General features: G+C 43.7%; 1 protein-coding gene across 1 annotated transcript; it reads left to right on the forward strand.

The window, feature by feature from the left end:
* The first annotated feature begins 5,598 nt into the window (after positions 1-5,598).
* On the forward strand, positions 5,599-8,438 carry LOC106590089 (protein phosphatase 1 regulatory subunit 3G). The gene has a single exon (XM_014180638.3). The coding sequence runs from the start codon at positions 5,694-5,696 to the stop codon at positions 6,534-6,536; it is 843 nt and encodes a 280-aa protein (XP_014036113.1). The 5' UTR covers positions 5,599-5,693; the 3' UTR covers positions 6,537-8,438.
* Positions 8,439-20,518: the final 12,080 nt, after the last annotated feature.

Here is a 20,518-nt window from a genome sequence, read left to right on the forward strand (position 1 = left end):
TGGTTTCCATCATTCTTAAATGGAAGAAGTTTGGAACAACCAAGACTATTCCTAGAGCTGGCGCCCAGCCAAACTGAGCAATTGGGGGAGAAGGGTCTTGGTCAGGGAGGTGACCAAGAAGCATGGTGGAGGCAGTATCAGGCTGTGGAGATATTTTTCAGCGGCATGGACTGGGAGACTAGTCAGGATAGAGGGAAAATTGTACGTAGCAAAGTACCGAGAGATCCTTGATGAAAACCTGCTCCAAAATGCTCAGAACCTCAGACTGGGGCGAAGGTTCACCTTTCAACCGGACAACGATCCTAATCACAAAGCCAAGGCTACGCAGGAGTGGCTTCGGGACAAGTCTCTGAATGTCCGGACTTGAACCCGATCTCTGGAGAGACCTGAAAATAGCTGTGCAGCGACGCTCCCCATCTAACTTGACAGAGCTTGAGAGGATCTGCAGAGAGAATGGAAGAAACTCCCCAAATACAGGTGTGCCAAGCTTGTAGTGTCATACCCAAGAAGACTCGAGGCTGTAATCGCTGCCAAAGGCACTTCAACAAAGTACTGAGTAAAGGGTCTGAATATTTATGTAAATGTCATATTTCAGTTGAATATTTTTATACATTTGCAAAAATGTTTAAAAAACTGTTTTTGCTTTGTCATTATGGGGTATTGTGTGTAGATTGATGTGTAGACAAATCTATTTAATCAAGAATAAGGCTGTAACGTAACAAAGTGGAAAAAGTCAAGGGGTCCGAATACATAAAAATATATATATACTGCTCAAAAAAATAAAGGGAACACTTAAACAACACAATGTAACTCCAAGTCAATCACACTTCTGTGAAATCAAACTGTCCACTTAGGAAGCGACACTGATTGACAAAAAATGTCACATGCTGTGGTGCAAATGGAATAGACAACAGGTGGAAATTATACGCAATTAGCAAGACACCCCCAATAAAGGAGTGGTTCTGCAGGTGGTAACCACAGACCACTTCTCAGTTCCTATGCTTCCTGGCTGATGTTTTGGTCACTTTTGAATGCTGGCGGTGCTTTCACTCTAGTGGTAGCATGAGACGGAGTCTACAACCCACACAAGTGGCTCAGGTAGTGCAGCTCATCCAGGATGGCACATCAATGCGAGCTATGGCAAGAAGGTTTGCTGTGTCTGTCAGCGTAGTGTCCAGAGCATGGAGGCGCTACCAGGAGACAGGCCAGTACATCAGGAGATGTGGAGGAGGCCGTAGGAGGGCAACAACCCAGCAGCAGGACCGCTACCTCCGCCTTTGTGCAAGGAGGAGCACTGCCAGAGCCCTGCAAAATGACCTCCGGCAGGCCACAAATGTGCATGTGTCTGCTCAAACGGTCAGAAACAGACTCCATGAGGATGGTATGAGGGCCCGACGTCCACAGGTGGGGGTTGTGCTTACAGCCCAACACCGTGCAGGACGTTTGGCATTTGCCAGAGAACACCAAGATTTGCAAATTCGCCACTGGCGCCCTGTGCTCTTCACAGATGAAAGCAGGTTCACACTGAGCACATGTGACAGACGTGACAGTCTGGAGACGCCGTGGAGAACGTTCTGCTGCCTGCAACATCCTCCAGCATGACCGGTTTGGCGGTGGGTCAGTCATGGTGTGGGGTGGCATTTCTTTGGGGGGCCGCACAGCCCTCCATGTGCTCGCCAGAGGTAGCCTGACTGCCATTAGGTACCGAGATGAGATCCTCAGACCCCTTGTGAGACCATATGCTGGTGCAGATGGCCCTGGGTTCCTCCTAATGCAAGACAATGCTAGACCTCATGTGGCTGGAGTGTGTCAGCAGTTCCTGCAAGAGGAAGGCATTGATGCTATGGACTGGCCCGCCCGTTCCCCAGACCTGAATCCAATTGAGCACATCTGGGACATCATGTCTCGCTCCATCCACCAACGCCACGTTGCACCACAGACTGTCCAGGAGTTGGCGGATGCTTTAGTCCAGGTCTGGGAGGAGATCCCTCAGGAGACCATCCGCCACCTCATCAGGAGCATGCCCAGGCGTTGTAGGGAGGTCATACAGGCACGTGGAGGCCACACACACTACTGAGCCTCATTTTGACTTGTTTTAAGGACATTACATCAAAGTTGGATCAGCCTGTAGTGTGGTTTTCCACTTTAATTTTGAGTGTGACTCCAAATCCAGACCTCCATGGGTTGATAAATTGGATTTCCATTGATTATTTTTGTGTGATTTTGTTGTCAGCACATTCAACTATGTAAAGATAAAAGTATTTAATAAGATTATTTCATTCATTCAGATCTAGGATGTGTTATTTTAGTGTTCCCTTTATTTTTTGAGCAGTGTATATTTCACCTTGTCACGTCCTGACCAGCAGATGGAGCTATTGTATTAGTTTTGGGGTCAGGACGTGGCAGTTTTGTGTGTGTGAATGTTTGTGTTGGTGATTGGGACTTCCAATTGAAGGCAGGTGTGTTGAGTTGCCTTTGATTGGAAGTCCTATATAGGTGTGTGTGTTTTTCTTTGGGGTTGTGGGTAGTTGTTCTTGCACTGCGTTTTTGTATGCCTGTAAGACTGGTCCTGTCGTGTGTATTGTTTTTCCAGTGGATGCTTTACTCCTTTTTTTGAATTAAAACATGAGCATCCATATTCCCGCTGCAGTTTGGTCTATTCAACACGGCTCTTTTTGTGACACACCTTTATTTAACCAGGTAGGCCAGTTGAGAACAAGTTCTCATTTACAACTGCGACCTGGCCAAGATAAAGCAAAGCAGTGTGACAAAAACAACACAGAGTTACACATGGGATAAACAAACATACAGTCAATAACACAATAGAAAATCTGTATACAGTGTGTGCAAATTAAGTAAGGAGGTAAGACAATAAATAGGCCATAGTGGCAAAGTAATTACAATTTAGCAATTAACACTGGAGTGATAGATGTGCAGATGAGGATGTGTACGTATAAATACTGGTATAAATACTGGTGTGCAAAAGAGCAGAAAAAAAATGTAATATGGGGATGAGGTAGGTAGTTGGTTGGATGGGCTATTTACAGATGGGCTGTGTACAGCTGCAGCGATCGGTAAGCTTCTCTGACAGCCGATGCTTGAAGTTAGTGAGGGAGATATGTCTCCAACTTCAGTGATTTTTGCAATTCGTTCCAGTCATTGGCAGCAGAGAACTGGAAGGAAAGGTGGCCAAAGCAGGTGTTGGCTTTGGGGATGACCAGTGAAATATACCTGCTGGAGCGCGTGCTACGGGTGGGTGTTGCTATGATGACCATTGAGCTGAGTAAGGCGGGGCTTTACCTAGCAAAGACTTACAGATGACCTAGAGCCAGTGGGTTTGGCGACGAATATGTAGCGAGGACCAGCCAACAAGAGCATACAGGTCGCAATGGTGGGTAGTATATGGGGCTTTGGTGACAAAACGGATGGCACTGTGACAGACTGCAGCCAATTTGCTGACTAGAGTGTTGGGGGCTATTTTGTAAATGAGATCGCCGAAGTCAATGATCGGCAGGATAGTCAGTTTTACGAGGGTATGTTTGGCAGCATGAGTGAAGGAGGCTTTCCGAATGCACTGTATATAGGCCTACTCAATAACATAAGAATAACTATTCTAGTGATGACTCAAATCTGTAGCCTATAGCATGGTGAGTAGCCTAGATAGCTGGCTAAATGGGATTGTCTTTTTCTTCCCTTTTTAACATTACAAGTAACAATGGAAATTGACAACTCTGTCTCTGTCTTCAAATGTTTCTTGTAAGCATTTTCCCTTCCTGGACTCTGAGACCTTGTGGGAATCTGTGGTAGAGAAGAAGAATGTATGACAACTTAGCATAGACACTATACATTACCCTTAGTTATCATCATTGTGATTTCTATAGTTTAGGCATATAGCTAGCTAGGCCTAACTAGTTGTTGTGTTATCCATCTAGCAATAATAGTGCTTGTGTTGACACAAGTAGCCAGCTAGCTAGTTAACATGCTGAGTGTCTCACGTAATACCCTTTGGGTATGGATAGCCTGAGAACTAGGTTCAGGGAAGATAAGACCATATAGCCCAGCTAACGTTAGCTAGCGAGTAGAGACCATAGCCTATTTGCCACAAAAATATAAACGCAACATGCAACAATTTCAAAGATTTTTACTAAGCTACAGTTCAAATAACGAAATCAGTCAATTGAAATAAATTCATTATGCCCTAATCTATGGATTTCACATGACTGGGAATACAAATATGCCTGTTGGTCACGGATACCTTAAAAAAAAGGAAGGGGCGTGGATCAGAAAACGAGTCAGTATATGGTGCGACCACACTTTTGCCTCATGTAGCGTGACACACCTTCTTCGCATAGAGTTGATCAGGCTGTGGAATGTGGTCCCACTCCTCTTCAATGGCTGTGCAAAGTTGCTGGATATAGGCAGGAACTGGAAAACGCTGTCGTACACGTCAATCCAGAGCATCACAAACATGCTCAATAGTTGACATGTCTGGTGAGTATACAGGCCATGGAAGAACTCTGGCATTTTCAGCTTCCAGGAATTGTGTATAGATCCTTGCGACATGGGGCCGTGCATTATCATGCTGAAACATGAGGTGATGGCGGCGGATTAATGGCATGACAATGGGCCTCAGGATCTCGTCATGGTATCTCTGAGCATTCAAATTGCCATCGATAAAAAGCAATTGTGTTCATTGTCCGTAGCTTAAGACTGACCATACCATAACCCCGCTGCCACTATAAGGCACTCTGTTCAAAACATTGACATCAGCAAACCGCACAACCACACGATGCCATACAGCTGTCTGCCATCTGCCTGGTACAGATGAAACCGGGATTCGTTGTGAACCCGTTTTTGCCATTGGGACATTGGGCCTATTGCATAGTTGTGTCAATGAGGTGGTCGGTTTTCAACTGATTTACACTTATCACGTGGTTTGTGCAGGCTGAAATATGGTGCATCTGGATTCTATCGAATAAAATGTTTACATTTGTAACAAGCACGGTAATAAGCAATCATTGTTATTACAGACTACAATTACTACCAGTTACATGTTGTTAATACAGTAACTATGCATTATTATAGTTAATTACTGTAATTAATTATGTTTTTACACTGTAATAAGGACCCTCTAAAATGTAGCGTTAACAAAAAGTTAGTCTTCCCTGTGGCTCAGTTGGTAGAGCATGGTGTTTGCAACGCCAGCATGGTGTTGTGGGTTCGATTCCCACGGGGGGCCAGTACAAAAAAAAAATGCATGAAATGGTATGAAATGTATGTATTCACTACTGTAAGTTGCTCTGGATAAGAGCGTCTGCTAAATGATTGTGATGTAAGTATGAAAGGGTTTGAGTGTCGCCAATTTAGGTCTATTTATTCACCAAACTATATGTATCCTAGATGTTGGCATAAAACAGTCATTTGTTTATTATGAATAATTCGATGACTTTGTAGCCTAATAACGTGCGTCTTTGGCACTCGCTCCTGCGCGCTGGGCAGGTGAGTTGTTGTTTGTACATTTGAATTAGGCCTACGTTGCAATGACGTATTACAATGACGCTGAATACAGCAACAGGCAGTTAGTTGTATGATGAGCTTTTAAGTGGGCGTATCACACTAAGTGAAAAGTTCCATCGAGAATCTAAACTCCCGGAACTGTTCTGGTGCATATCCATAACGCACACATTACCGATATGTCCGATTCAGCCCTCCTGCGTGATTCCAAGCAGTGTTCTCCAAATTCAGGGGGAACCATGCTATCAGGGAGTGAAGATGAGCCAACGGAGAATAGTGATGAGGACTTGGAAGATGGCTTAATCGAACCACCAGAAATGTATAAGAAAGACAGGCGAAGGGCGAAATCTCTGCCCGCATATCCGGAGCAGGCTATGCTTTTTGAAGAAATAGCCAGTAACGGCCGAAAACGGGTGAAGTTCGCAGACTCCATGGGGCTTGATTTAGCAAGCGTGAAGCACTTCAGCACAGCAGAAGACCCGAAAATCCCTTCCAAGGTATTGTCGAGATTGCAGAGCTTTCTCCCTCAACCACAGGACCGAGAGTATACAATTGCGGACCTGTGCGTAAACTTTAAATCTACCTTGACCATGGACCGTCTCATCCCAACTTTCAAGATGCCAGTTGAGTCTGATGATTTTGAAACCAAGGTATTAGAGCGGCACGTCCACCTGGAGAAGGTGACCATCACTCAGTTTGACATCCGTGGGCAGATTCGATCGAATACTCAAAACTGTTGCAAGAGGGAAGTTGGTGTGAGGTACACATTCAACGAGTGGCTGTCTTTCGTGAACGCGCAGGCGACACCCATGCCTTTTGATGAGAATACTGTCGGTGAGCGCTACACATTTACCATGTACACACCTCCGTTCCTAGACCCATCTTCCTCTGTGCACTTCGCCGTGTACATCAGGAATGACCAGGGCGAGTTTTGGGATAACAACCATGGACAAAACTATACCTTGAAGTATCACTGTGCAGGTATGCCGACTTACGAGAGCGCAGCATTCCATGCCACCTGAAATCCGACGTTACGCACGTGCGTAAAGATGATGTCGCTCAACCAGGTCTCTTATGAAGTTGTTCTCCATCACGTGGATTGATATATACTTTTCAGTGAAGTGAATGTATTTTCTTCTTGCTCTCTGAGCCCACCGTTTTGTTATCAAGGTGTTCATGAGTTCATCATGATTGTTATGATGTTAGGCCGACTGTATCATCCTTCTTTAAAGTAAAACATGGAGTTGACAAGTTTGCCTCTGTCCAATTGTGTCTTCTGTTCTGCAATGACATTTAATAACACAAGAATTTACAATAATAGTCGTTGGACTGATTTGCAGTTAGATCTCATTTTCTGAATTGAGGAAGTTAACAAATCAGGACCCATGGATGGACTGATGAACATTTCTCAGCTACACTGCCAATGGGATCTACACAGACACGGGACTATACTAAAATACTTTAAATTAGGCATTTTAGGATACATGATACACAGTACATCTCATATCGAAGAGGACTTCACCTGTTCTACATCACATTTGCCTATCATGTCATCGACTCAGGAGAGCTATCCTACTGTGCTGAGTTGTGGATTCAGTTCAGTCATTTATAGGAATTGTGTTGTGTTATTCAGTTTCATGATTTTGCTAAACTTGTGGCACACTATTTCCTATAGATAGCACTACTTTTGACTAAAGGGAATGGCTGGTCAAAAGTAGTATACTTTAAAGGGAATAGTGTACCATTTCAAACATTGCCTTTGATTCAGGGCCCAGAATAGTGCAGAGTATGAACATGTGTGATTTATCCAAGTTATAATGCCATCATGGGAAGCAAAATCTGTCAAAGAGTTCTCTGCCATGAAATATATGATTTCCTGTTTATACTCCCCTGGGCACAGAGGAATGATTAACGAGCAATCTGTCTGTCATATTAGTGTGCATGGCTACTCAGTGAACAGCTTGATCAAATGGTCTGATGCAGCAGGTTCGTGGAACATGATGCACAAAACGTATTTACTGCTCTGTAGAGCATTGGTTTCCCAGTGTTGTTAACAGCATTTCTGTCCCAATTACAGCTATGACTGCATTATATCTATTCTACATGTTATGTTTGGGGGTCCTAATAGTTGTCAACAACTGTATATTTAAAAGCATACATTACACATCTAGGGAGCTATAAAGTCATACAATAGGCCCATTACAATATTCTGTAATACAGTTGTTTAATGTAAAACATATCTGTTGGCATTATGACATCCATACAATTATATAGGATCTGTATATCACCTTACCAAAACTCCTCCACTGCTTTCTCTACAATCAGAACATTCAGAGGGCGTTTGTAAATCTGTTGATGGGTATGTGAGCAGCACATGACTGATGCCAGTGATGTTACTTCCCTTGTTTGGCCTGTCATGTACCCTTTAATAAAATACTACATGGTGGCTGTCAGGTTGTTGTCCCATACCTGTCCCCTGACCAAAGTTCAAGAGGCAAATCAGCAAATCACGTGGAGCTGTTTATTCTGTCAACAGAGAGTGGCTAGTTTCTAGGCTTCAGCTCTGCAGTGATCTCACCAGGCAAGATCCACACGGACCTGGGTTCAAATACTATTTGAAATCATTTAGAATAGTTCTAGAACCCAGGTCTGGCGTCCGGACAACATCCATGCTGATGGAACGTGTACTCGTTCATGTAACTGTTCAGTCGGTCTCAGAATCTTGGGTTACTGAACTGAATGTAAAAATAGACTATAGACAATGTGAAAATGCAAAGTTAATCTCAATCTTAAATGGTACATGCATGTACGTTGATGTAACAGTAACATGATATGGTGACATTTTAACCTTAGGATTCATGCACTGTACATGACATCAACTGGGCTATTGAATATCAACCAATAAAATAGACCACATTTTCAAACGCAGAATCCTCTTCTTTTTTTTCCAACAGTACATGACATATTGAAAATGATTATAAACTGTCCTTATCAAGTATCCTTTCATATTTTTCAAATGCCATCAGTCCAAGTTGTCTTACAGTGATACCTCCTGGGTTCAAATACTATTTAAAATCTTTCAAATAGTTTTGAGTGTTCGCGCTAGCCTGCCTGGAGTACTAGATGGTCGAGGTTTGCCATTTGGAACTGTTCTATTGGATAAAGTATAAAGTATTTCAAACAGTATTTGAACTCAGATCTCCTCCCCTTGATGTTCATGTACTTCAAATCGGCCTTTGTTGATCACCCTAAAACGCTGATCAGAAGCAGAAAATATATTTAGAGAGGACGTCTGGGGGAGCTTTAAACTTTGACTCTTATTTGTTGAGTAATATGATCTTTACACCCGTCTCAATCTACTACTAGGTCACTGCTCATCCAAAACAAACAAAAAGGGTCTATTTTGTTTTTAGAACAGGTGGCCTTGTGGGATACATTCACCCTCTTACCCAACCTGAATTTCAAATATCGACAATAACATCCATTTCCATTATTATTGGCCATTGCATATTATTATTCTGCCGGTATAATGCATTGTGATGCAGATTTAATGCATTATAACACTTATGGTAGAATAATAATATATGCCATTTAACAGTTGCTTTTATGCCTGCATACATGTTACGTATGGGTGGCCCCAGCAGGAATCGAACCAGCGACCCCTGGCGTTGCAAGTGCCATGCTCTACTGACTGAGTCACGACTAAAGAATAGCAAGACAGTAATTCAATTCAGATATGCATATCTTTAATCCATTTATACACCATCTTACATGACAACAAATCATATACACAATACACAATTAAAAGACTGGCAAAAATATAACAAAGGAATCAAGGCTGTCTGTACACTGTCTGTTGCACCATTACGGCTCACAAAAGAAACGTGAAAAGCGGAATATACTATGGTGAAGAGAGGGTATATAGTGACCAAGAACAATAGTAATCGACGCAGGACAGTTGCCCAGTCGGAAATCAACCAACCCCTCACATCTTCCATATTCCCACCTCGTAGATCTGTATTATACTTTGAATCTAGGTGCCTCCCACAATGCTTTCCCCCATATCCATCCAAAGGTTGTGGGAAATTAAGCTTCTGTGTGGAAAGTGAAGTTAGGTTGAGGTTCAGTGCTCCGTCTGCCATGGTTTCTTAGACACCGTTTCCTGTCGTTTTAAGGCAAACTCAGGGGCGGAAATCCCGGGGGGGACGGGGGGGGACACGACCCCCCTATCCTGGGAAAAATATGATTTGTCCCCCCTATGTCATTTAAATAATATTAATAATATGCAATGAAAGCAATTGTGCTGATTATAGACACTTAATAGCGCGTTTTTAAGTTTCAAAAGATTGCGACCCCCCCACCCTTTGCCTCACAATGGTTTGATCCACTGCCAGTTCCTTATTTGGCAAGGTAACAGAGGGGTCGTATCCACTGTCTGAAAGGCACTCAATGAACGTAACTGACGTGAGGTTAATCCAGTCAATCGCGCACACACACTAGCTGAATATGCAGAGCTAGCGGGCAAATATTAACTATTAAGCTAGCTAGTACCTATTCCATTTATGTGGCCTCGTCAAAGATGGAATCTTTGCTATCGTCAATTTATTCCAAGATCAGCATGCAGATGATGTAAGTTAGTGCTTCAAAGTCCCTGTGATAAGGTTAGCGATAAACTGAAGTCCAAACTGAACAGAACTACACTCTCTTCTACCATTGTCTTAAATATATTTAATGGTCTCGTTGCAAAAGCTAAATTGTCGCAAGGGAACTTTTATTTATTTATTTTATTTCACCTTTATTAAACCCGGGTAGAAAAGATTATAGCAAACACCACTGAAACGGAATTGGTGCTCGCTAGCTTTGCAAATTCAGCTATTGTTGGAAGCCAGCCAATATGAAACAAACTATTAAAATTACAAAAGGTTGCAGCATATGTTGTGTAAATGGTGAACTCATACAGCTGTCAACTCTTGTCATTTTAATCCGTTTCACATTTGCTAGCTACCTTTTAGATCGAAGCCCAAATTGAATGATAAAAGATAAGATGATAGAAGCCCATCTCCTGCTGTAAATAACCTACACACTGTGTGTGTGTGTGTGTAGCCAGCCAGCCAGGTAGAAAAATGTCAGAAAAATAAAAGACGGACATCAGAGTATTTTTCAGTACACCAAAACGCAAAGTAAGAACCCTAGTAGGCTAATATCTCAAAGACTAGTTGATAAAATGTTCATAAGAAAGAAATTAAATTCTAATGGAAATGTTTCACAATGATGTCATTAGGCAGAGCAGGCAACAGATGGCACACAGACAGCAGAGTTGGGGACAGATATGCAGGGACAGACTGGCAGAGACAGGGAGTCTCAGGTAAGTTTGTTGAGTCTTTGTTTGGCAACATTATGAAAGGTTCTCAATTTTTTTGACTTGTAAAATAGGAACATAATTGGAAAATGCCATGGATACCCCCACTTTCAACTTAAACTGGTGACTGAACTAAGATTTGTTAAAGGCAATGGTATTGCTGTTGTGATTAGTTGTGTAGTTTTGGGTACCGGTAGTTAGGAGTACAGCAAACACCTTATTTTTTTGGTTCCTCAATATACATTTACCATATTACAATGTAGGCTATGTGTTACAGCACTACTTTTGGTGTCCCCCTCAGGAATTGCTCTTGAGAAAATTTAATGTAATTGTCCCCTCCAAAGTTGATATCAGATTTTCGCCCCTGAAGGCAGTTCATCACTGCCCCAATGCCCATCAGAGGTTCCTCTTTGACCCCTACCCCTCAACGATAGTCTTCTGGGTCAGGTACATCTTACCTATATGGAGAGAAACAAAAAGTCCGCAATTTGATATGTCGTTCTTCACATTGAGATTTGTTATGGTTGATTTTGTAAATTCACGTCACTTTATAGGGAGCATTTGTGTGCCCAAAATACTGTAAATGCTTGGCTGGTGAGGTTGTCAGACAACTAAGACTTAATTTTCCCACAACATTTCAGTCATTCAGATGAATACTGTGGGGAGACTATGTGTAACAAATCAATATTGAACTGTAACCCTTGGTGCAAAGTTCAGTTCACCCATACTACAAGTTACAACAGTGACCTACAGTATCAATATCTGGTGACCTGTTCTGACAGTCCGCTGTGAAATTGAAATAGACAGTCCAGACTCCTCATGAGTGCACATTAGATAAATGTTCAATCTGTTTAAATGTGCTGCCAGTTCAACAGTTCAGATTCAAATGCATTTTTTGCACTTGCATATAATGCACAGATTCATGACAGTCACCAGCTATTGCAAATATCAAGATTCAACTATCATTGTCTATCCTACACACACATAGCCTTTGAATCACATTTCACTGGTGTTAAGTTGTTCACAGCTTTTAACTCTTATCAGCACTCAGTACACATACGGTACACACACACACACACACACACACACACACACACACACACACACACACACACACACACACACACACACACGCAAAAAAACTGCTGTATCGACAGAACCAAAGCAGCCCATCCATCTCTCCCCCATTGCAAACAGTTTCTTGACTGACACCGGGGCTAAACCTAACATATGGCTTTGGCATTAAAGACACCTCAAAGTGAGTCAAGGAAGCCATTGGTTAAAAGCCTGGCTTGTAAAGTGCGGCAAATTGTTGCCCCCACGGGAAAAGGGAAAAAGCAGAAGCGAGAGAGAGAGGGAGAGCGACGGTCAAAAGATGCAAGGTCAGCTAAGGCTGCGCCCAATCATTTCTCAAAGAGATGGCTCAGCAAAGAGGAGCATTAAGATCCATTTCGCCGAGCCCCCGCCCCTGTGTAAATATGTCCCGTGTCCTGTTAACATGGGCCATCCGTCAGAACCCCCTACGGCTGCCTTTAAAAAGAGCCACAGCCAGAACAGGGAGCACAGCCATCTACAGTATGTTGACATATAAACCAACCAGCCTTGTAACTGTATATTACAGTTTGCACCTGCTTAAATGGACGGTTTTAAAAAGAGTAGAGCTTCAGTACTGTGCCTGTTCATAAACCTACCAAGCCTTTGCAAGAGGAACCTGCCCCCCCCCCCCCCGTTGCTGTGTGCTACAGTTTGCGTCGGTTAATATAGCTGGCAGGGAATACTGAAAAAAAAAAGCGCAGGGAATACTGCAGTGTTCCCCTCCCCCACCAGAGTGGCTTATTCACAATTCACCAAGGACCTTGGTGTTATTTTGGAGGTCTTTCCCTGGACATGAAAATATTGAGGAAAGACTTCAACACTACTTGTTCAACTGTATAAAGGCCTGGGTCCTGGTTAGGATTGTATTCTGTGCTCCATTTTTGCCATTTTGTAGTATGGGACCGGTATAAGAACCCATTCTTGATTGCATATTGAACGCCAGTTCAATATTATGTTTTAACCAAAACAGGACAGGCTTTGCTGTGTGTGATAAAACTCTACGTTCATCTGGTATGTGCTGTGTTGCTCAGTGTATTATTTATGACTGACTGCTCGGGCAGATGACAAGAAAAAAAAACGTGTCTTTTTCTCCATTCACCCAGCACTCTGCATCTCTCTCTCTTGCACTCTGTCACACTTGCATTATTCCGCACAAGTCTACACATGCCTGGTTCTCCTCACTGTCGTTTGCTGTGCTTCTCTCCAATGTGGGCATTGAATAGTGAGAACACACCCGAAAGCGGACCACTGTTATGCTAATCATATGGACAGAGTACAATTGGTTCATGGCATAGCGAATTCTCATACTAGAGGAGGGGCAATCACCAACCTATTCCTTATATACTTTTGACCAGGACCTTTTATAGGGAATAGTGTGAGATTTCAGACTCAGACTTGCCAAGTCTACCCTCTATGCTCTTACCCTTGCCCTGTGCCATCCCTACAGTGTTTCAACCTCATGCCCTTTAACAGTGTGCCAGTCCTGCAGTGCTAATTGCCCTGGGGCCAATGTGGAGTGGCAATGCAGATGTCTTTTTCCCTGACATCAGCAGGGCATAGGGATGGCAGGCACCCCAGGGGGGCACCTGTGTTCCCACAGATAAACTGCAGCCAGGCAGACAGGCAGTCGGGCGGGCATGCCCTCGTCCTTCAGCCCCTCCACGGTGGCAGCAGATATTCTTCTCCTTTACCCATACCTTCTGGATACAAATTGCCAATAAGCACTGGGTATAGATCTAGAATCAGCTTGCCCTCTCCCAATCTTAACCTTAATCATTAGGCACATCTAGGATCAATCGTAACCTTTACTATTAGTATGCACAGATCTAGGATCATTGTCCTGCCCCAATCCAATCCTGAACCATTAATCACAGATCTAGGATCACTTTGCCCTCCTCCAATCCTAACAATTGCTGATCAGTCTAGGGGCAACTGTGTTTGACTTATACAAACCAACCCACCACACACTAGCTCCATCACAATAGTACCCTTTGCTGCTTCAACGGTATACTCATTTGGGTGTACGTGCGTTTTGTCTACAACCTTTATGTAGATTTCACTATTCGGGTGGCACAAAACTAATCTTCTGGTAAATACCACAACCACCACTGCAGATCATTTGTGTACTGTACTTAAAACTATATTTACAGGTGATACCATTGCGATTTAAAATGGAGACATGTTCCCGAGATAGACAGAGGACGCACTTTATAGGTTTTATTTTAGCAGTGCTATTTCGGGAGGTGAAGAACATGCTACGGTGTGGGGAACCGTTATCTCGTCAAACTCACACGCATTTCCCGACCTCCTAGTGCTTTTTCTATATTTAATCTCCTCGCGGCTGGTGAGAGGCCAGATGTTTCCAGCGAATTTCAAAGACGTGTGAACAGCTGGCTGTGTGTCATATAGGGAAGACTTTTGAAGGGCGAAAGAGAGAGAAGGTGGGGGAGAAGAGAAAGAGGCAGGTAAGAGAGAAGGAGAGAGAGCGAGAGAGAGCGAGGTGAAATGCATCGTTCCCTCCCCCGCTAGAATACCAATTCCTTATCTGACAAAGTTTGTACCATAGTTTGTACCATATTTCTCTCACCGATCAACATCAGCAAACTCCTCAGGGAAAGAAGGAAGGAAGGAATGGAAGGATGCCCTTGATCGTATTGGAACGGGGCCCTCCTTCAGCCTGGCTGATTGTCCCCTCCTCTCAACCTGTCAAGGGTTGCCACAACTAGTAGTATCTCTACATTCTGACACTCCCCCTCTAACGCGCCAGTGCTGTTAATACACACCTCAATTAGGTGAATAAACGCGTCTCTATGCCAGTCCTCTGTGGTGCCATTAGATTCTGCCCCAATTTACTTGGCAGACCGGGTTGGGAAAGCCATCTGAAGTAGGGTTGTCACGATAGTCAGCTGGCAAGGAAACGGACTTCATTTCTTGAGGAAAATAGTCCTAATGTTATGGGAAAAAATCACCTCATGTTGACTTAGTGTCACATTTGCTTATTTTACAAGCTAAAGCACACACTATGTCATAAAGCAGGTTCTTCAAGTAGCAAAGAGTGAAGTCTACTTCGTGTTTTCTATTTTGCCATGGAAAATCAAATATCATAATAAGGCGATACCATATACTCTAATCTGAAGCAAGCTTGTTGGGAGCGGGCCTGCTGGCTCCTTGTCCTAGTAATCGCTATCTCCTGCTGTTGTGCCTTTGAGCAAGGCACTTAACCCCTAAACAGCATCTGACCCTGTGCTTCAACGTGTGTGTGTGTGTGTGTGTGTGTGTGTGTGTGTGTGTGTGTGTGTGTGTGTGTGTGTGTGTGTGTGTGTGTGTGTGTGTGTACGCTGACAAATCTCTGTCCTGTGACAATAGACAATAAAGCAATCTTCTTCTACCCATTGAATGTCAGCAAAGTGACCCCATTCCAAGACAAAGCCTACGTGGAAAAAGTTATCCCCAGTTGGACAAAAATATACATCTTTTTTTTTAAATCGACAAATTGTCTAGGCTAAGTGTCTGGCACGCAAACAAATAACAACGAACAGCAAAAAGGCGGTATAACTCAGGGGAGACGGTTGCGAGCAAGACATGCAAGACACTCAGTCAAGCCAAGAAACATGCTTGCTAGACTTAGACAGCCCACACAAATGCCCTGTTGTTGTCAGTGGCTTTTCAAACAGACAAGTTTGATGTATCCAGTGGCTCCATTGAAAAAAAATATGTATATCTCAAATGGGACTCGTCTGGTTAAATAAAAGATGCATCAATAAGTTCATATGTGATTTATATAGGAGGATTAGTCTGGTCTTTGCTTGGAATTGTAGGCCTCTCTGAATGGGCGATGCTGTTGAGTGGTCATGTTTCAGCAGTACCACAAGAAGGCAGCAGTTACCTTCTCAATCTGTTTAAGTCTCCTACTATTTCATTCTGTCGTTCACATTCTTTCCGTCTCCCTCTTATTCTCTGACGCACACACACACACACCATTCGTCTGTGGGTGTATCCCGGTACGTGAGATGCATCCCGAGCCTCCAAAAAACCACACACAAACGGTTCTTTAAATCCTCCGATGTGTGGCTGTGAAGTGGAGGGGGAGGGAAGGCGTGACTTGTTGCCGCTGTAGAAAGCAGGCGGCTGATAGCAAGGATGTCACACCGCGGATTCCCAACGCATGCACGCACGTACACACACACACTGTGCAAAGACAAAGCAAACTGATGACACAAACCTTTCAAATATGGCACTGTGATTGCACAGGAGAACCACACACACCATGCCACGCATCATGCCATGATCACATATGATCATGAAAACCCCACCAGTGTACAGACAGAGAAAGGTACGAGAAGAAACAGAACCACGTTCAGTACATACAAACACTGTTCTCTCTGTAGTCTCTGTAGTCCTCTCTCAACTCTCGGTTGGTTGGGAGAAACACGACTCAAACGACAGAAAGACAAACAGAAAGACAAACAACGCAGCTTCCAGAGTTGAAGGTTAATGTTGGATTCCCTCTCTTTCACACAAGTCGTGACTGCTTCTGTACCGAGCCCGGAGATCATCTCACACAACACACACACACACAAAGGTTATTTATTATTCACCGCATTCAGTGTAACCTTAAAATAAGACTGTGTGGTCTCTGAGCAAATAGAAGAGGCACATTATATTATTAGTGGAGAAGATACCGATAGATATTGGGAGATACCGGTATTGGGTGTCAGGCATGGATGGTGGGGGGGGACACAGAACAGAAGGTCAGGGAGGGATTAGGGATTCCCCTCTTCTAAGGGAAGCTCCTACCTAGGGTAATGAGGTCAGCTATGTTGGACTAGGTACGCCTCACCACCCTCTATAATACATATTCCCTGTCCTCCTCATTATCCCCACTTCGAATAAAAGGTTCCATTCTGTACGGTTGCCTCATGTTCACCATTTTACCTCAAATCCAAATTGATGGAGTGTAGAGCTTCACTGTCCAAATACATATGGAGGGCTCTGTATCCATCTGTCTGTCAGTCTTGGAATGGTATTGTACTGTTATACCCGACAAGACCAATTCTTGACAATACATTGTACTTTTACCAGGGGGATTTCAATATAGAGCTGGTAAGTGGTAACTGATATAGTATGAATCTCTAGTCATCTTCAGAAGGTCATCAAAAAAACATTATGGTTTCAAGTAGGGACTATAAAAAGGTACAACGCTGAATGGGAGAGCAGTCATCATTTACAAACCTAACATGCAAAATTCATAGTAGAATCATGTTCCTTAGAATCATGTCTCAAGGTAAAAGCTATTTTTAATCCGACCACTTCACATTTAACAATGTGCAATAAGTGGATCTCTTTATCACTGGGGTTGACTGCAGCACAGCGGAGTCCAAGGACTGTTTTACGCAAATTTTAAATATTAATAGCAAGTGTTCTTTCAATCGCTAACGCAAGATTCCAGCTAGAGTAGGGTTGCGTTCATTAGGCAGAAAATGGAAGAAAACCAAGTAAATTGGGAAGGTACTACCTGGACTTGTCCAATTAGAAACTTTGATTTTCATTTTCGGTTGTGAAATATTTGTAAATGTTTTCTGTTGTGTGCTTGTCTATTGAATACAACCCAGGTGATGAAAACGTACAAGAGGGGCGACAGACCAGATGGAGTCCACGGGTGAAAAGAGAGTGGGAGAAAGATAGCTGGAGATGGAAACATAGAAAGAGAGAGAAACCCCAGACTTCAGTCAATTAAAAAGAGCGCTTTGCCTCCTACTGACAACTTTTTGTGGAATAAACAGGCCCTGAAGAAAACTGAGTATAGTGTTCAGATGTCGCTTGTCAGATCTCTCTCTCACAGAGTTTTTGCCCATCCTCAAGCTAGCTTTTCAGCAGGCGGTAAGCTACGGGTAACACAGCCACAGAACATGAACAGATTTTTTTTTATTTTTTTTAAAGCAACTCAAAGTGAGCGTATGTCTGTGTTTTTTTAAATATAAATAATAAACACGAGCTGGGGCTGGTTACGTTCTCAACATCTTCTCAATCTCGTTTCAATTTTTACTTTTGTTATCGCTCTCTCTCGCTCTTAAAACACACACTTTCCCTAAGTCACACACATGTAAACACACAAATGCACGCACACACCGCAAAGTCTTCTCACTACTCTGCAGCACAGCGCCTCTCTACAGGAGCGAATGCAACGAGACCCTCCCAGAGCTCCTTGATGGATTGCAGAGCGACAGGAGCCATGAAAGAGTAGAAGGGTGTAACATCATCACACGCAGCGGTTAGCCTTTTTGGGCATCTATCCCCCTCCACCCGACCCTCCTTTATCTAGCTCCTGTGTCCCAGGAGTGGGGTTCTGGGACCTCTTTGATTCCAGTTTTCATCTACAGTTGCCGTAGGCACCATTGACTGTGGAGGCAAGCCTTTGAAACTGGGGGAGAGAGATGCCCCCATTGTCCCCCAGCTAACTCTGCCCCTCATAGGGTTACACTAGCGCGCTGCGGCTCCACTGCACACAAAATGGCTTCCATCCACTCCCCTATATTAGTTACGGTATCTTCTCGACCAGAAGTATGAAAAGACAGACACGATTGGTTAGCATGTATAGGTTACTTTGTGAATGTGCGTAACTCAATGAACAACACTACATGTGTCAGTGTCATGGTTCCCCGGTCAAGGGGGAGGAGTATTTCTTGTTGTCCATGTGGTGAGCTGTGGAAAGAATTTCCCTCTTTATGGATAACAACAAACATTCATTCATATAGGTTAGTACACGTACAAAAGACCAAGTCAGTCAGAATGTAAGAGTACTATCACTGACCTTTTGGGAGGAGGGAAACACTACCAAGCGTATGTTGACTTTCTTGTCAATGCTATCTTTTTTTGCGTCCAGCTCCTGTACTGCGTTTGGGCGGTGTGCGATTACAGTTCTCTGCTTTCACAAATGTACAGTAAAAAGCAGAGTGTGCAGTGGTTTTCTGATGGTCATACCCCCTCTCTAATCTCCCTCTCCACACACACACACACACACACACACACACACACACACACACACACACACACACACACACACACACACACACACACACACACACACACACACACACACACACACACACACACACCTCTCATCTCTCTGCAGTGGTGGCATTCATTATAGTTTAATGTGTTTTTCATGGGCACAGGCCTGCCACTAGTTTTACTCATCGTTGTTGATGTGTGTCGATGTTCAATGCATGTGTGTGCGTGTGTGTGTGTGTGTGTGTGCGAGGCTGAGAGCGTGGGTTAGTGATTCTGATGTCTTCATGGCTTGGTTTTCTGATGGCTAACAATATCTGTTTTAGGTCTGATAACGGAGGCAGGAGAGTGAGGAAGAGGGAGGAAGAGGAAGGGAGAGAGCATGCCCTGATTTGTTATGGTGGCGCCCATATCACAGCAGCCTCGGGCACTCCTGTGCAATTCAATGCCTGGGTCCCCCTGCATTACCTCCTTCCTAACGTTTGGTATATCGCATCACGGCTATTTACTGAATCAAGGCTATTTTCAGGAGAGCCTCCAGCTACAAGACTTGGGCTGCATCTCAAATGGCACCTATTCTCTATATAGTGCACTACGACAAAAGTTGTACACTAAAAAGGGGAATAGAGTGCCATTTGGGACGCTGGCCTGGCTGGCGGTGGTTCCGTGTCCAGAGTACACAGGCAAGGAGAGAAGCTCTCCACTGAAAGGAAAGGCAATGCAATGGGGCTCGTCTGAAAATGGAGAGAGTGTTGTTTGTTTTTGGGAGATAGGGGAGGCCTAAGGCCATTAGAACTGCAGCATAACTGAACACACCTGTTGTTGTGCACAATGGCCCAGTAGCGTCCTTATACCAAACACACAAGCACACACACCAGTTAACAGGTCTTCAGGTCTGCTTCACACTGCACACACTTGCAGGACTGAACAGCAGCGATCGTTTCCCTTTTTCGAGGAATTCGTTCTCCCCGTGCCCGTAAACTACATATTAAAGTCACTGCTCTGTGGCTGGTTGCCAGTTGATGAATAATGAATTGCATATAAAACTGTTCTGAAATGACTCCCCACGTTGAAGCGCCTTTTAACAAGATATGCAGCATGCCACAGGAATCCGTTAAGTTCCACCTCCACGCCGCTCTGAGTGCCGCAGTGATAAAGCCGATTTTATTAACGACCCAATCCCCGGCCCTGAAGGGGGGGAAAAAAGGGAGACGAACTTTCTGTTGGCGGCCAAGTTTAAACAAAAACGTCTTCTTCCCGACCGATGTAGCATCACGCCCAACTAACTTTTTGCAGGCTGCATTTTAATTAGGGACACAATGCTAAACAAGCTAGCTCGTCTTTGGGTTTGTCGTCTAATTGGGCCTGCACGCACGCATACACAAAGGCCATGGCCCAATAAGCTTTGTCTGATCAAACGACGGGAACCAATGAAATACCATTATGCCTAATTCGAATGAAGTCACCCTATTCGATTAGCTCTTGCCCGGTCTGACCACACCCAGCTAATAATGAGGTATAACCACGCCACCAAGATAAAAG

The sequence above is a fragment of the Salmo salar genome, chromosome 29, assembly GCF_965601325.2.
Source record: "Salmo salar chromosome 29, fSalSal1, whole genome shotgun sequence".
Lineage (NCBI taxonomy): Eukaryota > Metazoa > Chordata > Actinopteri > Salmoniformes > Salmonidae > Salmo > Salmo salar.